The 18,251-nt window shown below is 40.3% G+C and overlaps 5 protein-coding genes across 5 annotated transcripts in view; all 5 read left to right on the forward strand.

Annotated features, from left to right (window-relative positions):
• LOC114520778 (small subunit processome component 20 homolog) overlaps positions 1 to 18,251 on the forward strand; it is a 121,104-nt gene that overhangs the window by 44,525 nt on the left and 58,328 nt on the right. The gene's annotated exons all lie outside the window — the stretch shown is intronic.
• On the forward strand, positions 213 to 1,871 carry LOC114520781 (prestalk protein-like). Its single transcript, XM_028541115.1, has one exon. The coding sequence runs from the start codon at positions 271 to 273 to the stop codon at positions 1,561 to 1,563; it is 1,293 nt and encodes a 430-aa protein (XP_028396916.1). The 5' UTR covers positions 213 to 270; the 3' UTR covers positions 1,564 to 1,871.
• On the forward strand, positions 2,943 to 10,107 carry LOC114520782 (keratin-associated protein 5-4-like). Its single transcript, XM_028541116.1, has 2 exons — positions 2,943 to 4,995; positions 9,650 to 10,107. The coding sequence occupies exon 1, from the start codon at positions 2,980 to 2,982 to the stop codon at positions 4,222 to 4,224; it is 1,245 nt and encodes a 414-aa protein (XP_028396917.1). The 5' UTR covers positions 2,943 to 2,979; the 3' UTR covers positions 4,225 to 4,995; positions 9,650 to 10,107.
• Positions 7,651 to 9,193, forward strand: LOC114520783 (keratin-associated protein 5-3-like). Its single transcript, XM_028541117.1, has one exon. The coding sequence runs from the start codon at positions 7,656 to 7,658 to the stop codon at positions 8,889 to 8,891; it is 1,236 nt and encodes a 411-aa protein (XP_028396918.1). The 5' UTR covers positions 7,651 to 7,655; the 3' UTR covers positions 8,892 to 9,193.
• LOC114520780 (keratin-associated protein 10-7-like) lies at positions 15,053 to 18,219 on the forward strand. The gene has a single exon (XM_028541114.1). The coding sequence runs from the start codon at positions 15,300 to 15,302 to the stop codon at positions 16,971 to 16,973; it is 1,674 nt and encodes a 557-aa protein (XP_028396915.1). The 5' UTR covers positions 15,053 to 15,299; the 3' UTR covers positions 16,974 to 18,219.

Raw genomic sequence — 18,251 nt, forward strand, 5'->3', positions numbered from 1 at the left:
TAAATGCTTACTTAAATGCACATAATCGTCCTTTTAGAAATAAAGACTTCCTTTATATATAGTATTTGGCTGTTTGAAACGGGCTTCATTTCGTCAAAGTTTGTCATTTATACGAAATTATCAGTTGTGTACGTGTAGAAATCACGGGACATGCAGTCAACCGGAAAATTTCCAATGCCGGCAGACAAAGTCTCAAGCGAATCTGTGTTGTTGATTTTCACTCTAAGCCTGGTGTTCATTGGAGAGCTTAGTCTGTCTTCAGCCCAAAACATGTGCAATTCAAATTCTGATTGTCGGGATGAGGTCTTTCCCGATAAATTGTGCTGTAGGGGATATCGGAATACCAGAAGAAGCTGCTACGACCAACCTTCGTGCGTCGGTCGCTTTTGTTGGACGGACGGTGATTGTGGAGGGAAAGACGAATGCTGTATATCAAACAAGTGCGCCGTATTCGGTTGTAAAGAATGTAATTCTAGTCTTGCCTGTGCCTTGTTCGAATACTGTTGTGAACATCAATACCTCAACGATCATAATATTTGCCGACGAAGCTGCGTTGGAGAAACGTGCCATTCCAGTTGGGACTGTGGAGGTCTTGGAGAATTTTGCGACTCTAATAATGTATGTGCCGTTACAAGCTGTGTTACAGATGGTGATTGTAGTGGAGATGAATGTTGTTGGTCTAGAAAATGCGTTCGCACTGGTTGCTCGCGGTGTTTATCTAATTCTGACTGCGCCGCTTCGGAATTTTGTTGTAAGCGTGGCAGGGACGTCAGCGTTTGTCGGAGACGCTGTGTCGGGGAGAAATGTCTCTCGGACAGTCATTGTGGAGGACCTTGGGAGTATTGTAATTTGAATACAAGCAAATGTGAGAAATCTTCGGCAACGGGGATTTGTAATTGTTCCACAGACGGTGATTGCAGTGGCGATGCGTGTTGTCTGTACAGCAGATGTGTCACCGCAAGTTGCCCGCGGTGTTCTGCAAATTCTGACTGCTCTAATTTGGAATATTGCTGCAAAAGAGGTCCGTACGATAACGTGTGTCGGAGAAGCTGTGTGGGCGAAAAATGCGCCATTGATGGTCATTGTGGGGGCCCTGGAGAATCTTGTGATTTGAGCAATCATACATGTGGGAAATCTATGATTTCAGTGGATGTTAAATGTTTTACAGACGGCGATTGTAGTGGCAATGAATGCTGTCGATCTAATAAATGTGTCACCGTGGGTTGCCCGTCCTGTTCCTCCAGTACAAACAAACGTAAGAAAGAACTTGCTTCCTGGGTCATTCCGGCTATTATTTTTGGAAGCGTTGTGTTGGCTATCATAATTGGCTCAATTCTCGTCTATCGCTGCTGTCGCGGTCCGTTCCGACGTGGTGCGGAAGTCCGACCCATGGCAGCGCAAGGCAACGCTTCTGTTATTGCTCTAAGAGAAAGTGAGATTCGCACAAATCGAGAGCATCATCGTTCTTCACCTCCGTCAGCGCATAGCTTCCTCCCTTATCGCAATCAGGATGAGCTTTTTCCACCCCGTCAGACCCACCGATTACCCCCGTCAGATTCGTGAAATCTATTCCAATGAGCATGGCCCCTACATTTTGCTTTCCTATGAGCATTGATGGTATATCAGTATGGGTCTGGGGATGACTGATAATAAATCGGGAAAAACTGCATGCAAAATAGCCAACTTCTCGGCCTATAACCTCGATATCATAGTAATAAAGAATAAGGTGCAACATGGCGATACTTTGGTTAGTGGGTAAATAGCTTTAAAACTTAGCGAAGAGAACATACTTCAGATAGTTTATATGGTTTGTAGTTTTTCACATGTCACCAAAAGCCTTCTTCAAACAACGATTCGTGTTATTATAATTAGCTATATACTGTATCAATGATATTTAAACACGATAGCCTTTCAGTTGATCTGTTTTTCAAAGTGCAATAAAATTCTTGCAAGCCTAAACTTAATGTCATTCAATCTTTTATTTACATATTTACAAGATGATATTTTATATGTTGAGTCAAGAGCGTTCAAGAATACGCGTAAATAATTTTTTAATGCTCATGCCTTTTTCTTTTGCTTCATTTTATAAGCTATTCCAAACTCTTTTCGGTAGTTTGTTTTAGGTTCTCCAAGATCGTAGTTGTTATTGTTACTTTTTGCTTTGAATTTTTAACACGTTAACAAATAGATAACATTGAACCGTTGTCTGTTCAGTTGTAAATACACGGATGACGGAATTTGTGATAAGAAAAAAACACGTCGCCACGAGTGGTCATCTGGGCAAAAACGTGATGGATATTTTCAAAACATCAGCAAGAAAAAGCCACAAGGGTGAAGAACTCGTTTTCGAAGAGCCCGAACTCTTCGATCAACAAAGACCTATTAATATACATCATGTTTTGCTTCACTTCTCGGTTGGACACTTTCTCAATATTTGCGAGTTTAAGCCTAGTTCATACGTCGTATGTTGGTCGCATGCAATTCAAACAATAGATAATGCGACGATAATGAAGCTAAATGAGGTTTACTATCTCATTATGTATTGTTTGAATTGCGCTCGACGCGACCAAAATGCGACGTATGAACTGGGCCTAAGAAGTTGCATGACAAGCGACTACCGTATTCGGTTATTTCAAATATATCCCGGATGATGTGTGTACAGGAAAGTCTTGTGCTTAGCGAGTTTACCTTTATTTTCACAAACAAACTTGTTTTCCAACAAATATAACGAATTAGTCAGTTTCGTTACAACGTTCCTCAATCTTATATTGCGCAAGTCGCAAGTGCGGAAGTCGCAAAGGCAGAAGTCGCTGAATAAAACAAATAATTCAAAAAAACAAACATGGATTATCGTTGCATTTTTTTACTTCCGCCCTTCCTGAAAAGTGATAGGCTTGTACTTAATGCTGCATGGATCAAATGCCTAGTAACGAGAAATTTTTTGTTTTATTATTGACAGCCAAGATATCGTTCGTCTATATGACTTTGCTTTTCCTTTTAAATGCGATATTGATGGGAAAGTTTGGCCGCGTTTTAGGCCAAAACACATGCGATTCAAATTCTGATTGCGGAAGCTATTACAGCAACATCGTTTGTTGTAGAGGATATGGTTCTAGCAGTGGTAGAAACTGCTACCACGGAAGTAGCTCATGCGTTGGTCGCTATTGCACATCAGACGGTGATTGCGGAGGGAAAGAGGAATGCTGTATATCAAACACGTGTACCAAATCAGGCTGTAGCAATTGTTACTCTAATTCCTACTGCGGTTTATTCGAGTATTGTTGTAAACAGCAATATCTTGACCAAACATATGTTTGCAGACGAAGCTGCGTTGGGGAGTCATGCCATTCCAGTTCAGACTGCGGTGGTTCGTCAGAGTATTGTAACATCAATAACAAATGTGTGGAGTGTTCTACGGACGGTGATTGTAGTGGGAGTGAATGTTGTCTTTATAACAAATGCGTCACCTCAGGCTGTACGCGGTGTTCATCGAATTCTGGATGCTCCAGTTTGGAGTATTGTTGTAAGCGAAGAATCTACGCTAACGTTTGTCGAAAAAATTGTGTTGGGGAGACGTGCTCTTACGACAGTGATTGTGGAGGGCCTGGTGAGAGTTGTGATTCGAGTAGCAAAAAATGTGTCGTGCCCACCTCCTGTTCTACAGACGGTGATTGTAGTGGGAGTGAATGTTGCCTTAATAGCAAATGCGTCACCTCAAACTGCACGCGGTGTTCATCGAATTCTGAATGCTCCAGTTCGGAGTATTGTTGTAAGCGAAGAAGCTACGTTAACGTTTGTCGAAAAAATTGTGTTGGGGAAACATGCTCCTACGACAGTGATTGTGGAGGGCCGGGAGAAAGATGTCATTCCAGCAAATGTAAGAGATCTTCTTATTCCTCTACAACGGCATCCTGGGTTGTCCCGGTGATCGTGGTATGTGTGATACTGTTCATAATCGTGTTTGGCGGAATTCCCGCATATCGTTGTTACCGTGGCTCATCCCAACGTGGACGGGTCGTGAGACCACGGCCTGCCCAGAACGCAATTGCTATTGTTGCCATTGAAAAAACTCAAGTTCACACCAGCGCTCCACAACCCGCAGACTGCAATGCTCCCCCTCCTCCTTATTACAATCGGGGAGGAGACTTTCCTTCCGCACAACCCAACCAGTTTCCCCCGCCTCAACCCCTACATTTCCCGGAACGTCAACCCCCGCTGTACTAGCCGTGGTAATGGCCGATATATACGAGTAACTGATTGCATACTGATTTAAAGGAACTATAGTGACTAGACCAGGCTTTTACGGCCTTGAATTTCGTCCGTTAATAACTATAATTTATAGGATAATATTATGTAGTTCAATATTAAGGGGTAAATACTATCGTGTCAACTAAAATATTCTCTTAATAGTTCGCTTTGTAGTGTTTTTGTTCCAGTATAATAGTATAGTTTCCCGACGAATAGTATTTCACGAAAAAAGTGAATTACAATATATTTACATATGTAATAGATAAATTAGATCTCGTAAAATGTTTACCGTATTATCAATGTATCCAGTGTGAATTCTTCTTCCTTCGCATTTCTCTGCCTAGTGCATTTTTACGAGTCTATTGGCAGTATTGCTTGGTGCAAGAATTTCGAATTATACAGTCTGGATAGGTTGATTCTATGATCCAATGCGCGCTGGATGTCTTGTGTCATTATTTTCCTTGGGCAAGCCTTTTCGAATTTATTAGCTGTATCCGAATTTATTATAATTGTATTGTCGTATCTTGTTCTTACTCTCGCGCAGAATAGGTGCAAATTGTTTTTGTGTCCTCGAATTTTCCTAAAATGTCATCACACTTGGTAGACTGAGGATGACTGAGCTTGGATTCCTTATCATTTCTGCCGTTTTACTGGTTTTAGTAGCAATTTTTTGACAGTTTAGTAGCAATTTTTATATAAATGAATTAATTTATTTTCAAATAGTGAAATAGGTCATTAGTGAAATAGGTCACATGCTGGAAAGATGTCCGCATTGCCATTGAGACACTTTTACACCTGAGACTGACATCTGTCCATATTTCATCTATGTTCTGGTGTATGTGATCGTGTAAACACGCGAACGAACGTCTGCAGAGTTTCAAATTTTGCGATTAGTGAATAAAAAAAAATATGTGGCACTCGTTTTCATCCGTAAGACGATTAGTAATCGTATTAGGATCTTGCGATTATGAGATTACAACTATATAAGGTGTTCATCTTAAGTGGCATTGCAAAGTGTCACATTTTCCACATTTTCTCCATTGTAGTTTATCTATTTCTGAGAATTTATAAAACGTCCTTAAACAGCCGATTCCATGCATGATCTCCTTCTCATTTAGTCGCAATCGTCGCGAAAATTTATGTCATTTTCAAAAGTGTGAAATAGTTTGCATCCTTTTAATGGGATCACTACAGTTGCTGCGTGACTGCGTTGATAGTACGTGTAAAAATACAGTATAGCATAATTTAATGCATAATCTACATCTATATTTATTATCCATAAAACCTTTTAAGTATCACATCCCATGCATTGTCTCTGATTGCTTGATAAACTGCTCGCATGATGTTATTTAAAGCCTCTATAGATTATAAACTGACACAAATCAAATAAAGCGCGGTACTCGGCCCATAAACTCTGATCTTTTTTTGTTTTCGCTTTCTTCAGGATCTTGAAACGTTTATTCATTAGATGCATTATGTTAGGTGTGATCCAAGCTCGCTATGACCAGATGAATGAGTGTTTGTGCTTGTCTTCCGTCACTCTAGTGGGTTGCTTCCGATCATTCATAACACTGTAGCTGAACAGTCTTCAGACGTCTTGTAGGTTTTTCCCAGTGTACGAAGTCATACCGTCCTGACTAAATAGATCAGAATTCAGAATCTACGTCTCCCACCAGTACCATATTCCTATATTTAAGCCATGCATTGCGGTTATATTGTACAGTCTAAAATGAATAAATAATTATATAGGTAACGTAATTCAAGTAAATATTTCAGAAAAGGTAAATGCAACTTAAATGCACTTATAATCGCCCCGGATGCAGACTTTGAAATACTGGTTCAGATTGTTGTGTGCGGTCGCTCAAATCGACTCCGAAAGCAAGTTTTACGCGATCCCAAGTTAACATTGAAAGACGTGCTAGTCCTAGGCCAACAATTCGAACGAAGTTGTCAACAAGCTGCAGAAATTGTGGAAAGTACAAGAAACAATGAAACCGTTATGAACGATGACGCTGTTGTAGATGCTGTTTGCAATATTTCTGGTGAAAAGACAACGCAGAAAGGGGTTTTCAAACATTCTGGGGGTGAATAGCCACACGGCACGGGAATATGTCCTGCAAAGAGCAAAGAGTGCCGAAAATGTTCAAAACTAAACCATCTTGCAAGAATTTGTCGTTCTACACCCACAATGGCGCCGGCAAGATCGTGGACGAAGGCGAGGACGTCATGAGAACAAACCTATTCGGCGGACAACGACAGTGATTCAAGCGAATCCAGCAATTATTGTTATGCAACACAAAGGCACAAAATCCTTACACAAAGTTTACTATTGATACTGATTCCAGCATAAACATAATAATAGATCAAAACACTTTGGAGAAATTGGGACACTATACATTGTCCAAAACAAGCTTACGCATTTAATTCGAAGGTCCCTGTTAAAATGAATGGGAAATTTACTATATATACCATTGTGGAATCACGGCGCAAGATTACGGTGGCAACAATTTATGTTACGCAAGAAAACGGTGGTCGTCTCTTACAGACCATGTAGTACAGACCACAAAACCATCGCAAAAACCACCAACGTTTCCATCGATCAAAGAAAAGGCAATACGACAGGTCGTACAAAAACATCCAAATGTATGTAAACACGAAACGGTAACTCATTACTTATTACTAATATTAACTAATGACGTAACCTGATATATATAAACTAAGTGTATTGACATTGAAGAGGATTATTGTTCGAGACATAATTGCACACGTGATACCGCAGGAAAGCCTTGTGCTTTGCGAGTTTAACCTTGGCATCCTCAATCCCTTGCTTACAAACTTGTTTTCCATTAACGCCGAGTAATCAGTTTCGTTGCAATGTTCCTCAATCTTCCCTTATAAAACAAAAAATACGGTTATTATGTCGTCTTGTCAAGGTCGCTACGATGTAAGTTTAGTGGTTTATATACTCGTAGAAATACGCTTCTTGTGGTTTGTCTCTTCAAAGACTTCGAGTACAAAGGTTTAAACGTAGTCCGTACCTATTGATTGTTGTGTCATCTTAAGTTTCCCATTATATACATGCAGCTCTATGACTGTTTCCTGCTTGACATGTCTACTACTAATTGTTCTAGGGCTGTGTAGGCTAAGCTTGCGCGATTAAATTAAGTCCGTCGCTCATTTCCCAATTTCCCTATTAAACATTTTTTTGTTATGATATCGCGGAAGTCGCAAGGAGAAAAGTCGCTAAATAAAAAAAAGGCACGAAAATAGTAATTCTACTAGCATGGATTATCGTATCACTTTTTTGAAAAGTGATAGGCTTTGTACTTAATGATGCATGGATCAAGTTGTCTAGTAACGATGAATTTTTGGTTTCATTATTGACAGCCAAGATGTCGTTCGTCTATATGACTTTGCTTTTCCTTTTAAATGCGATATTGATGGGAAAGTTTGGCCTGGTTTCAGGCCAAAGCACGTGCACTTCAAATTCTGATTGTGTGAGCAGCTATTACAGCAACAAAGTTTGCTGTAAAGGATACGCCTATAAAGGATATGGATATACTAGTAGAAAATGCTACTACGGAAGTAGTTTATGCGTCGGTCGCTATTGTACAACAGACGGTGATTGCGGAGGAAAAAACGAATGCTGTAAGTCAAACAAGTGTACCACGTCAGGCTGTAGCAATTGTTACTCTAATTCCAACTGCGGTTTCTCAGAGTATTGTTGTAAACAGCGATATTCTTACGATAAACATGTTTGCAGACGAAGCTGCGTTGGGGAGACATGCAATTCCAGTTCAGACTGCGGGGGTTCGTCAGAGTATTGTGACTTTAATAAAAAATGTGTCGAGTGTTCTACAGACGGTGATTGTATTGGGAGTGAATGTTGTCTTTATAACAAATGCGTCACCTCAGGTTGCACGCCGTGTTTTTCGAATTTTGGATGCTCTAGTTCGGAGTATTGTTGCAGGCGAGGAGTCTTCTACTCTAACGTTTGTAGAAAAAATTGTGTTGGAGAAAAATGCTCTTACGACAGTGATTGCAGAGGTCCTGGAGAGAGTTGTGATTCCAGTAGCAAAAAATGTGCCCTGCCTACCTCCTGTTTTACAGATGGTGATTGTAGCGGGAGTGAATGTTGTCTTAATTACAAATGCGTCACCTCAGGCTGCACGCCGTGTTCATCGAATTCTGGATGCTCCAGTTCGGAGTATTGTTGTAAACGAGGAGACTACGTTAACGTTTGTCGAAAAAATTGTGTTGGGGAGACGTGCTCCTACGACAGTGATTGCGGAGGGCCTAGGGAGAGTTGTCGTTCCAACAAATGTAAGAAATCGTCAACAACAACTGCATCCTGGGTTGTCCCAGTGATTGTGGTAGGTGTGATACTGTTCTTTGCCGTATTTGGCGGCATCCCCGCATATCGTTGTTTCCGTGGCTCATCCCAACGTGGACGGGTCGTGAGACAACGGGCTCCCCAGAATGCAATTGCTATTGTTGCCGTTGAAAAAACTCAATCCCACACCAGCGCTCCACCACCACCCCCAGTCTGCAATGCTCCCCCTCCTCCTTATTACAATCAGGGAGGAGACTTTCCCTCCCCACAACCCAACCAGTTTTCCCGTCCTCAATCCCCGCAGTACTAGCCGTGGTGATGACCGATATGTGCGAGTAACTGATTGCATACTGATTTAAAGGAACTATAGCGACTGGACCAGGCTTTTACGGCGTTAGATTTCGTCATTAATATCTATAATTTATAGGTTAATGTTATGCAGTTGAATATTAAGGGGTAAATACTACGTGTCAACTAAAATATTCTCTTAATAGTTCGCTTTGTAGCGTTTTTGTTCCGGGATAATGGTATAGTTTCTCGTCGAATAGCATTTCACGAAAAAGGTGAATTACAATATATTTACATATGTAACAAATAAATTAGATCTCGTAAAATGTTTACCGTATTATCAATGTACCCAGTGTGAATTCTTTCTCCTGCCTAATGTAGTTTTACGAGTCTATTGTTTGGTGCAAGAATTCCAATTTCGAAGAAATCCGAGTTATACAGTCTGGATAGGTTGATTCTATGATCCAATGCGCGCTGGATGTCTTTTGTCATAATTTTCGTTGGGCAAGCCTTTTCGAATTTAATAGCTGTATACATGGACATTGTATTGTCGTATCTTGTTCTTACTCTCGCGCAGAATAGGTGCAAATTGTTTTCGTGTCCTCGAATTTTCCTAAAATGTCATCACACTTGGTAGACTGAGGATGACTGAGTTTGGATTCCTTATCATTTCTGCCGTTTTACTGGTTTTAGTAGCAATTTTTTGACAATTTAGTAGCAATTTTTATATAAATGAATTAATTTATTTTCAAATAGTGAAATAGGTCATTAGTGAAATAGGTCACATGTCATAGTGCATAAAAGCAATGACGTATAAAAATATCACGCAATAAACAGTAGCTGGAAAGATGTCTGCCTTGCCATTGGGACACTTTTACACCTGAGACAGACATCTGTCCATATTTCTATGTTCTGGTGTATGTGATCGTGTAAACACGCGAACGAACGTCTGCAGAGTTTCAATTTTTTGCGATTAGTGAATATTAAAAATATATGTGGCACTCGTTTTCATCCGTGAGACGAGTAATAATCGTATTAGGATCTTGCGATTATGAGATTAGAACTATATAAGATGTTCATCTTTAGTGGCATTGCAAAGTGTCACATTTTCCACATTTTGCCCATTGTAGTTTATCTATTTCTGAGAATTTATAAAACGTTCTCCTTAAACAGCCGGTTCCATGCATGATACGTTGACACGTCGCAGTTAATTTGCACAGGATTGAAGATTTAATATAAGCACGAATTCCAAAGTGTAAGACAAAGTGAACGTATCATGCGGTTTATTTACATTTTTAAACAATTGAATTAACTTCTATACTTTTTAAAGTAAGATGTGCTTCTGAATGTCGCCATCGAACAACATTTAGGTTCGCAAGGTATCTAGAACAGGCGTCTTGTTATCCATAAAACCTTTTAAGTATCACATCTCATGCATTGTCTCTGATTGCTTGATAAACTGCTCGCATGACGTTATTTAAAGTCTCTAGATTACAAACTGACAGAAATGAAATAAAGCGCGGTACTCGGCCCACAAACTTGGTTTTTTTTTGTTTGCGCTTTCTTCAGGATCTTGAAACGTTTATTCATTAGATGCATTATGTTAGGTGTGATCGAAGGTAATGACTGCATGTCTCCTGATTTTTATTTCTCTAAGGCGCGTGCAAATAGCAGACCTCAATGAAAAGTTGTGTCCATGCCCAGAAACAGTCGTCTTGATCGTCAAACACCCTACAAACGACCATGGACCATTTTCTATGTCCTTTGCGAATGATTCAGAATCAAAGTTTTTAAACGATCGAGTGCTGATCACCTTTGGTGGCAGTTTCTTGGTCTTAGTGCTTAAATGCACGTGTACTAGTCTGTGATCAGAAATTCCGAGCTCTAACACCTTTGTGCTGCCCTCAATGTCAACGAGGTCAGGTTTACTTGCTATGACCAGATCAATGAGTGTTTGTGTTTGTCTTCCGTCACTCTAGTGGGCTGGTTCCGATCATTCATAACACTGTAGCTGAACAGTCTTGAGACGTCTTGTTGCTTTTTCCCTGTGTATGAAGTCATACCGTCCTGATTAAATAGATCAGAATTCAGAATGCACGTCACCAACCAGTACCACATTCCTATATTTAAGCCATGCATAGCTGTTGTATTTTATAGTCTAAAATGAAAAAATAGGTAACGTAATTCAAGTAAATATTTCAGAAAAAGGTAGATGTAACTTAAATGCACTTATAATCTCCCCTTTACAAATAGTATTTTGTTATTCAAGGTTAGGTTTTTGATTTTCTAATCTGTTAGAAACGGTTATAGTTTCAAGTCACCGAAACCTCTTGAAACAGCAATTCGTGTTATTGTAAATTATATAGCCATGCAGAGCTGATAGTCATATTTGCTGTGTCAGTCATTATATAACGCACCGGATGACCTCACAGATAATTTTAACGAATTTAATCAGTCATCCCTTGTTTTATTTTGTCAGCCAATCACATTTTACCACGTGTCTTAAGCTAGCCAATAGCATTTCGACAAACGTATAGATCATGTACGCGTGATATCTGCAAAATTTCTACTTTGACAATTTTCCAAGTGTTAGGGAAACTATTTGCCTGTTTAATTTCGGACTCGACCCGGCGGTTCGTGGCCACTTTGTTTTGTTCTTATCACAAAATTAATAATGTCATCCGTGTATTCCATAACTGAACAGACAACGGTTCAATGTTATCTGCTTAAATACATTATTTATAATGAAAGTTGATATAGATCATATCAGCTCATTTCTAACATAGCCATTGACATTTTTACGCCAGTCCAAACTACGGCATCTGCATTAGTATTTTATGAAGCGAGATGCCCCTGAATTGCATTCGTAGAATACAATCATCCCGGCGGTGGCTTTCAGAGTCTTTCGGTCGCTTTTTTGTGCCGGTCGGTGGTTTTAGGGAAGTACGAAAAGTGAAGTTAGTGTAGTGTCACGTCACTTATGGTGAGCCTCGGGCGAAGCATTAGTAGAAAAGATACAACACTTAGTTCTGTACGAGCGCAATCCAGACAGGACAGTGGTTCAACAGCGAACTGAAACAGTTCAAACCCATCAAAGATGAATTAGCTATTGACTACACTAATGATGTGGTGCTTCAGGACACCAGAATCGTATTACCAACATCATTAATACAACATGTCATCCAGCTGGCCCATGAAGGACATTAAGGGCAGACCCGGACGAAGGCGTTAATACGAGAACACGTTATGTTTCAAAAAAATAAACAAAGGAGTCAGAACTAGAAAAGTGCCTTCCTTGCCAAGCCACGGGGTTAACCAACCGGAACTTCTGCGCTTCACCCCGCTACCAAGCAAAGCCTGGGACAAACTCAAAGTCAATTTCTATGGACCACTACCGACCGGACAGTATATTCTAGTAGTCCTCGATTGCTACTCTCGATTTCCGGAATTTAAAGTGTTGTTCGATCTCAGCTAAAAGTGTAACCACAAACCTCGATGCAATTTTTGGCCCGCAAGGCGTTCCTTCGCAGGTTGTCTCAAACAATGGCCCCCCTTTCTAATATCAGAATTCAGCATACTACATCCACCCTCCTTTGGCCTCAAGGTAATGCTGAAGTTGAAGCTTTTATAAAGCCACTCGGCAAGGCTATTCGAATAGCAAACCTTGAAGGACGACCTTGGAAACAAGAGCTCTTCAATTTCTTGTTGGCGTATCGTCCTACATCGCATTCGACCACAAAGGTACCACCTGCTCAGTTGCTGTAAAACCGAGAAATTCATAAAAAATTGCCCACACTTCCCCACAACAGCAAGGTTATCAATCGGCATAGAGAAGCCAAGCACAACGACAAAAAAGGCGTGCGCGGTCAAGTAAACTACTAGTTGAAGATCGTGTTCTTGTGCGGCAGGAGAAAACGAATAATTTTTCAACCAATTTTAGGTCTACACCATATCAAATTATTGCGATCAAAGGGTCAAAAGTAATTGCGAGAAACCAACAGCACTCTATCACGTGAAATGTATCGTTCTTCAAGAAGATAGCGCAGCAAGTAGCCAGAGAGGAAGAGAGTGACGAGGATGTCCTTAACAGAAGACTGGAAGGTGATGGAGACAAAGTACAGGAACAACATCAGCAAGAACAACAAGAGCCTAGAGGTTCCACACGAAATATACACGGCAGACAAATCTTTATGGGCACCCAGTAAACTCGCGGGGTTTAGACTTTAAAATAAACACTCAAACAATAAGAGTAAACTATTGGATATTCGTTCAGATTAAACATTTGACATTTAGTTGTTTTGTTGGAAAAATGGGAGATGTAGTGTTACGTCATTTCCGGTGGGCCTCGGGCGAGGCATTAGTAGGCAAAGCGGCGAGGAAGAAAGTAAACATTTATATTGTAAGCGGATTCGAGTTATAAAACGATAAAATACCAAACATAACAGTTAGATGGTTGTCAAATGCGAGATAAGGCATATGCAAATAGAATAGCAGATAAAAATATGCGGCAAATCTTTCTTGTACTGTGGTTTGCCTCGTGTAACTTTAAAGACAAAGCTTTAAACGTAGTCTGCGCCCGTCCTCATAAATTCCTTTAGACATGCAGCTGTGTACCTATTTCCTGCATGCTTGACATATTTCCTGCTGATACTATTTGGTTTCAAATCTAAGGCTGTGTTGGCTAGGAAATCTAAATTAAAAATGAATATCGACCCTGGTAAATCTAGATAAGAGGCAGCCCATGCACCTTAAACCTCTTGCCTTTGGGAGATCGTACCTGCGTATGATAGGTTCCGAAAGTATGAGTTATATGCGTTTCTGGCCCTGTCAAAATAAACTGAATATAAATACTTTCCAAAATTTTATCAACAAAAACCTTCCAAGATTTTGAATGTATCGTGAATTTGAGCTAGATTTTGTGTTAAAAAAAATTTCGAAACATGCGAAACTGGGCAATATATATATATATATAGGCAGAGCCAATGCGCAAAACGGGCTTGACTTCCACTTTAATATTCCCAACTTACTGCCAAACAATTAGCCAAGTTTTCAAGTCTCATGTGAAGAGTTCACAACTACGTTAACTAGATTTCAGTGACACAACAACCTACTATTATGACCACGTGCATTCAAAATAAAACAGCTGGCGAACTTGCACATGCTTCATCTTTGTTCATTTAATCTATTCAGCAAAAACTTAGGCCCAAACAAAGAGAACAATTTACATAAAATTCCTCATAAACGATGAATAGTGAATACTTCATTCTCCAAGGCTGTTGTCCAACCCGATTTGGCGAGTACCCAGGTAAGTACTTCTTTCTACAATTCAATCCTGCATGACTAGGCTTGCGCAAGCGCGTGTTTGCAGATATACAAGATGCAATAAAGGCAGCATTCACTATCTGTAGGTAACCTAGTATTACTGGTAGACCTGACGCTAATGCTTGAAAAACACAAAAGTGAAGGAAAATCTGCTCGCATTGAATACAAACTTTACGACATTTTACATTTCTTTACAAATTTACATATTAGAGGCGCCTGTATGTTCTAGGACGCTCATAATTTAAGTAATTACCAGTTTAACAAAGGCACCTCATTGCGCCGTTTAGTGTCAGAGGATTACAATCTCAATTTATTATCTATGAAGACGACTTAACTTAGAAATGAAATCGAAAACTTACACTGTTTCGAAAGGCATCGTATTACGAATTGTACTTGCATTTTCAAAATGACACGTTTATTCGGAAATAGATTTTATTTTTAAGATCATTTGGCCTTCTTCTCACTTTAGAAACTAAAATTTATAATATGAAGAAGTTGCATATAGTTTTTACCGGTGAGGAGCAAGGCTTGATTCAAATGCGACAGCGAATCAGCGATGTGCCGACGACGTGTAGCTGGTAGCAAACGCACCAAATAATTTTGAAAATAATTTATGCGAAATCTCTTGTAAATTAATCCATTGTTTACAAAGTTCTTGCTCTTAGTCAAGGTCACCACAGCCTAAGTTCACTCTTAGTCTTTTACCCTTTTTTGTGCTGTGGTTCGTCTTATAGCAATTGGAATACAAAGCTTTCAACATATAGTCTCTACCCGTTGTTTGTTATATCATTGTAATAATTTCCTTTATACATGCATCTCTGTGACAGCATGTTGCCTGCTTGACATGTCCATTACGAATGACTAATGACAGACTTCCAGGACTGTGTTGGCGTTGTTCGCGCGATCAAATTAGAGCGGTGGTTCAAGTTGACTTAATGTTTGCGACTATTGAGCAGAGCCTATTGAGCAGTATACTCATTATTGTCCCAGCATGGGTTATCGCTGCGTCACTTTGAATTCCACGTATTCCCCCTTCCAAGAAAATGATAGATATTTTATTAATTCTTGATTAAGTTGCCAAGTAACGAGGAGTTTTTTAACAGACAAGATGTCGTTCGTCTCTATGACTTTTCTTTTCCTTTTGAATGCGATGTTGATGGGACAGTTTGGCCTGGTTTTAGGCCAAAACACGTGCAATTCAAATTCTGATTGTGTGAGCAGCTATTACAGCAACAAAGTTTGCTGTAAAGGATATGCCTATCAATATGGATATACTAGTAGAAAATGCAGATACGGAATTAGTTCATGCGTCGGTCGCTATTGCACAACAGATGGTGATTGCGGAGGAAAAAACGAATGCTGTAAATCAAACAAGTGTACCACGTCAGGCTGTAGCAATTGTTACTCTAATTCAAACTGCGGTTTCTCAGAGTATTGTTGTAAACAGCGATATTCTTACGATAAACATGTTTGCAGACGAAGCTGCGTTGGGGAGACATGCCATTCCAGTTTAGACTGCGGTGGTTTTTCAGAGTATTGTAACTGGAACAAAAAATGTGCCTTGTCTACCTCGTGTTCATCGAATTCTGGATGCTCCGGTTCGACGTATTGTTGTAAGCGAGGAAGCTACACTAATGTTTGTCAAAGCAGCTGTGTTGGGGAAAAATGCTCGTACGACAGTGATTGTGGAGGGCCTGGAGAGAGTTGTGATTCGAGAAGCAAAAAATGTGTCGAGTGTTCTACAGACGGTGATTGTAGCGGTGATAAATGTTGTCTTAATAGCACATGCGTCACCTCAGGCTGCACGCGGTGTTCATCGAATTCTGGATGCTCTAGTTCGGAATATTGTTGTAAGCGAGGAAGCTACTATTCTAGCGTTTGTCGAAAAAGCTGTGTTGGTGAAAAATGCTCGTACGACAGTGATTGTGGAGGACCTGGAGAGAGTTGTGATTCGAGTAGCAAAAAATGTGTCAAATGTTCTACAGACGGTGATTGTAGTGGGAGTGAATGTTGTCTTAAAAACAAATGCGTCACCTCTGGCTGTACGCCGTGTTCATCGAATTCTGGATGCTCTAGTTCGGAATATTGTTGTAAGCGAGGAATCTTCGACGTTAACGTTTGTCGAAAAAGCTGTGTTGGGAAAACATGCTCCTACGACAGTGATTGTGGAGGGCCTGGAGAGAGTTGTAATTCGAGTAGCAAAAAATGTGTCGAGTGTTCTACAGACGGTGATTGTAGTGGTGATAAATGTTGTCTTAATAGCAAATGCGTCACCTCAGGTTGTACGCGATGTTCATCGGATTCTGGATGCTCCAGTTCGGAGTATTGTTGTAAGCGAAGAAGCTACTTTTCTAGCATTTGTCGAAAAAGTTGTGTTGGGGAGACATGCTTCTTGGACAGTGATTGTGGTGGGCCTGGGGAGAGATGTCATTCCAACAAATGTAAGAGAACTTATTCCTCTACAACTGCATCCTGGGTTGTTACAGCGATCGTGGTAGGCGTGATACTGTTCTTTGCCGTATTTGGCGGTATTATCATATATCGATATCGTTGTTTCCGTGGCTCATCCCAACGTGGACGGGTCGTGAGACAACCTGCTCCCCAGAACGCAATTGCTTTTGTTGCCGTTGAAGGTCATACCAGCGCTCCACCACCGCCAGTCTGCAATACTCCCCCTCCTCCTTATTACATCCAGGAAGGAGACTTTCCGTCCCCACAACCCAGCCAGTTTCCTCCGTCTGAACCCCTACTCTTTCAGGAACCTCAACCCCCGCAATACTAGTCGTGGTAATAGTTAACAGATGACGAGGATTCTACGTTAACGTTTGTCGAAAAACCTGTGTTGGTGAAACATGCTCCTACGACAGTGATTGTGGAAGGCCTGGGGAGAGATGTCATTCCAGCAAATGTAAGAGATCTTCTTATTCCTCTACAACTGCATCCTGGGTTGTCCCAGTGATCGTGGTAGGTGTGATACTGTTCATTATCGTGTTTGGCGGGATTCCCGCATATTGTTGTTTCCGTGGCTCATCCCAACGTTGACGGGTCGTGAGACAACGGGCTCTCCAGAACACAGTTGCTATTGTTGCTGTTGAGAATACCCAATTTCAAACCAGCGCTCCACCACCCCCAGTCTACAATGCTCCCCCTCCTCCTTACTACAACCAGGGAGGAAACTTTCCATCCTCGCAACCCAACCAGTTCCCTCCGCCTCAACCCCTACACTTTCCAGGATCCCAACCCCCGAAGTACTAGCCGTGGTAATAGTTAAACAGTTTGACGGAAGGAAGGCTTTATTAAGATTATATATTCGAGTTACTGATTGCATATTAAAGTAAAGTAGGAACTGTATTTAAGGACTATACCAGGCCTTGGTATTTGGCTTCTGCATGATTCCGTCATTAATGTTTAATCTCTATAGCTAAGTATAGCAGTGGGCGTACCAGTCTGACATTTACTTGCCCTGTTTATGCTATTTCGAATTCGCATCGTCACGACATCAAAATTAGCCATGGCAGACCGATTTTTATCCCCAAAAGTATGACAGCATGATTGCTTTAACTTGATCTGCCAAATGAAAAATGTTCTGGGGATAGAAATACCGTAAAACAACTTAAACTGATGTCGTGACCATGTAAATCTGGTATATTGTAAACGGGGTCTTTTCTGCCTTGCAAATTTCAACTCTTTAGGATAATTGATTTCTTTAGAAATTCATTGTTTCCACATTCAATGAACACCAAAATAATTGTTAGCAAAGCAGGAGTAAATTGTCAGGTTGCCTACGCTATTGAATTTTATACGTAGTTCAATGTTAAGAAATAAAACGATATCGCGTTTACTAAGATTCTTTCAGTTTTGTCATTATCAGTTCGCTTTGTAGTGTTTTTTGTTCGACTAAAATAGATTTCTGCATACAAAAAAGCGAATCTTGTATGATTTAGCAGTAAATTTTATCACAACGTGGGCGGTTGAAATTAATAGACATAAACAATACAGTTCATTCTGAAAAATTCCACATTTTTTTAAGTTGGTGCTATAGTTTATTTTTTAGTTATAG

The sequence above is a fragment of the Dendronephthya gigantea genome, unplaced genomic scaffold (assembly GCF_004324835.1).
Source record: "Dendronephthya gigantea isolate DGI-Jeju-01 unplaced genomic scaffold, DenGig_1.0 000018F, whole genome shotgun sequence".
Classification (NCBI taxonomy): Eukaryota; Metazoa; Cnidaria; class Anthozoa; order Malacalcyonacea; family Nephtheidae; genus Dendronephthya; species Dendronephthya gigantea.

Coding starts and splice junctions, on each gene's coding strand:
- LOC114520783 (XM_028541117.1), top strand. CDS start 7,656: ATGACTTTGCTTTTCCTTTTAAATGCGATATTGATGGGAAAGTTTGGC.
- LOC114520781 (XM_028541115.1), top strand. CDS start 271: ATGTGCAATTCAAATTCTGATTGTCGGGATGAGGTCTTTCCCGATAAA.
- LOC114520780 (XM_028541114.1), top strand. CDS start 15,300: ATGTCGTTCGTCTCTATGACTTTTCTTTTCCTTTTGAATGCGATGTTG.
- LOC114520782 (XM_028541116.1), top strand. CDS start 2,980: ATGACTTTGCTTTTCCTTTTAAATGCGATATTGATGGGAAAGTTTGGC.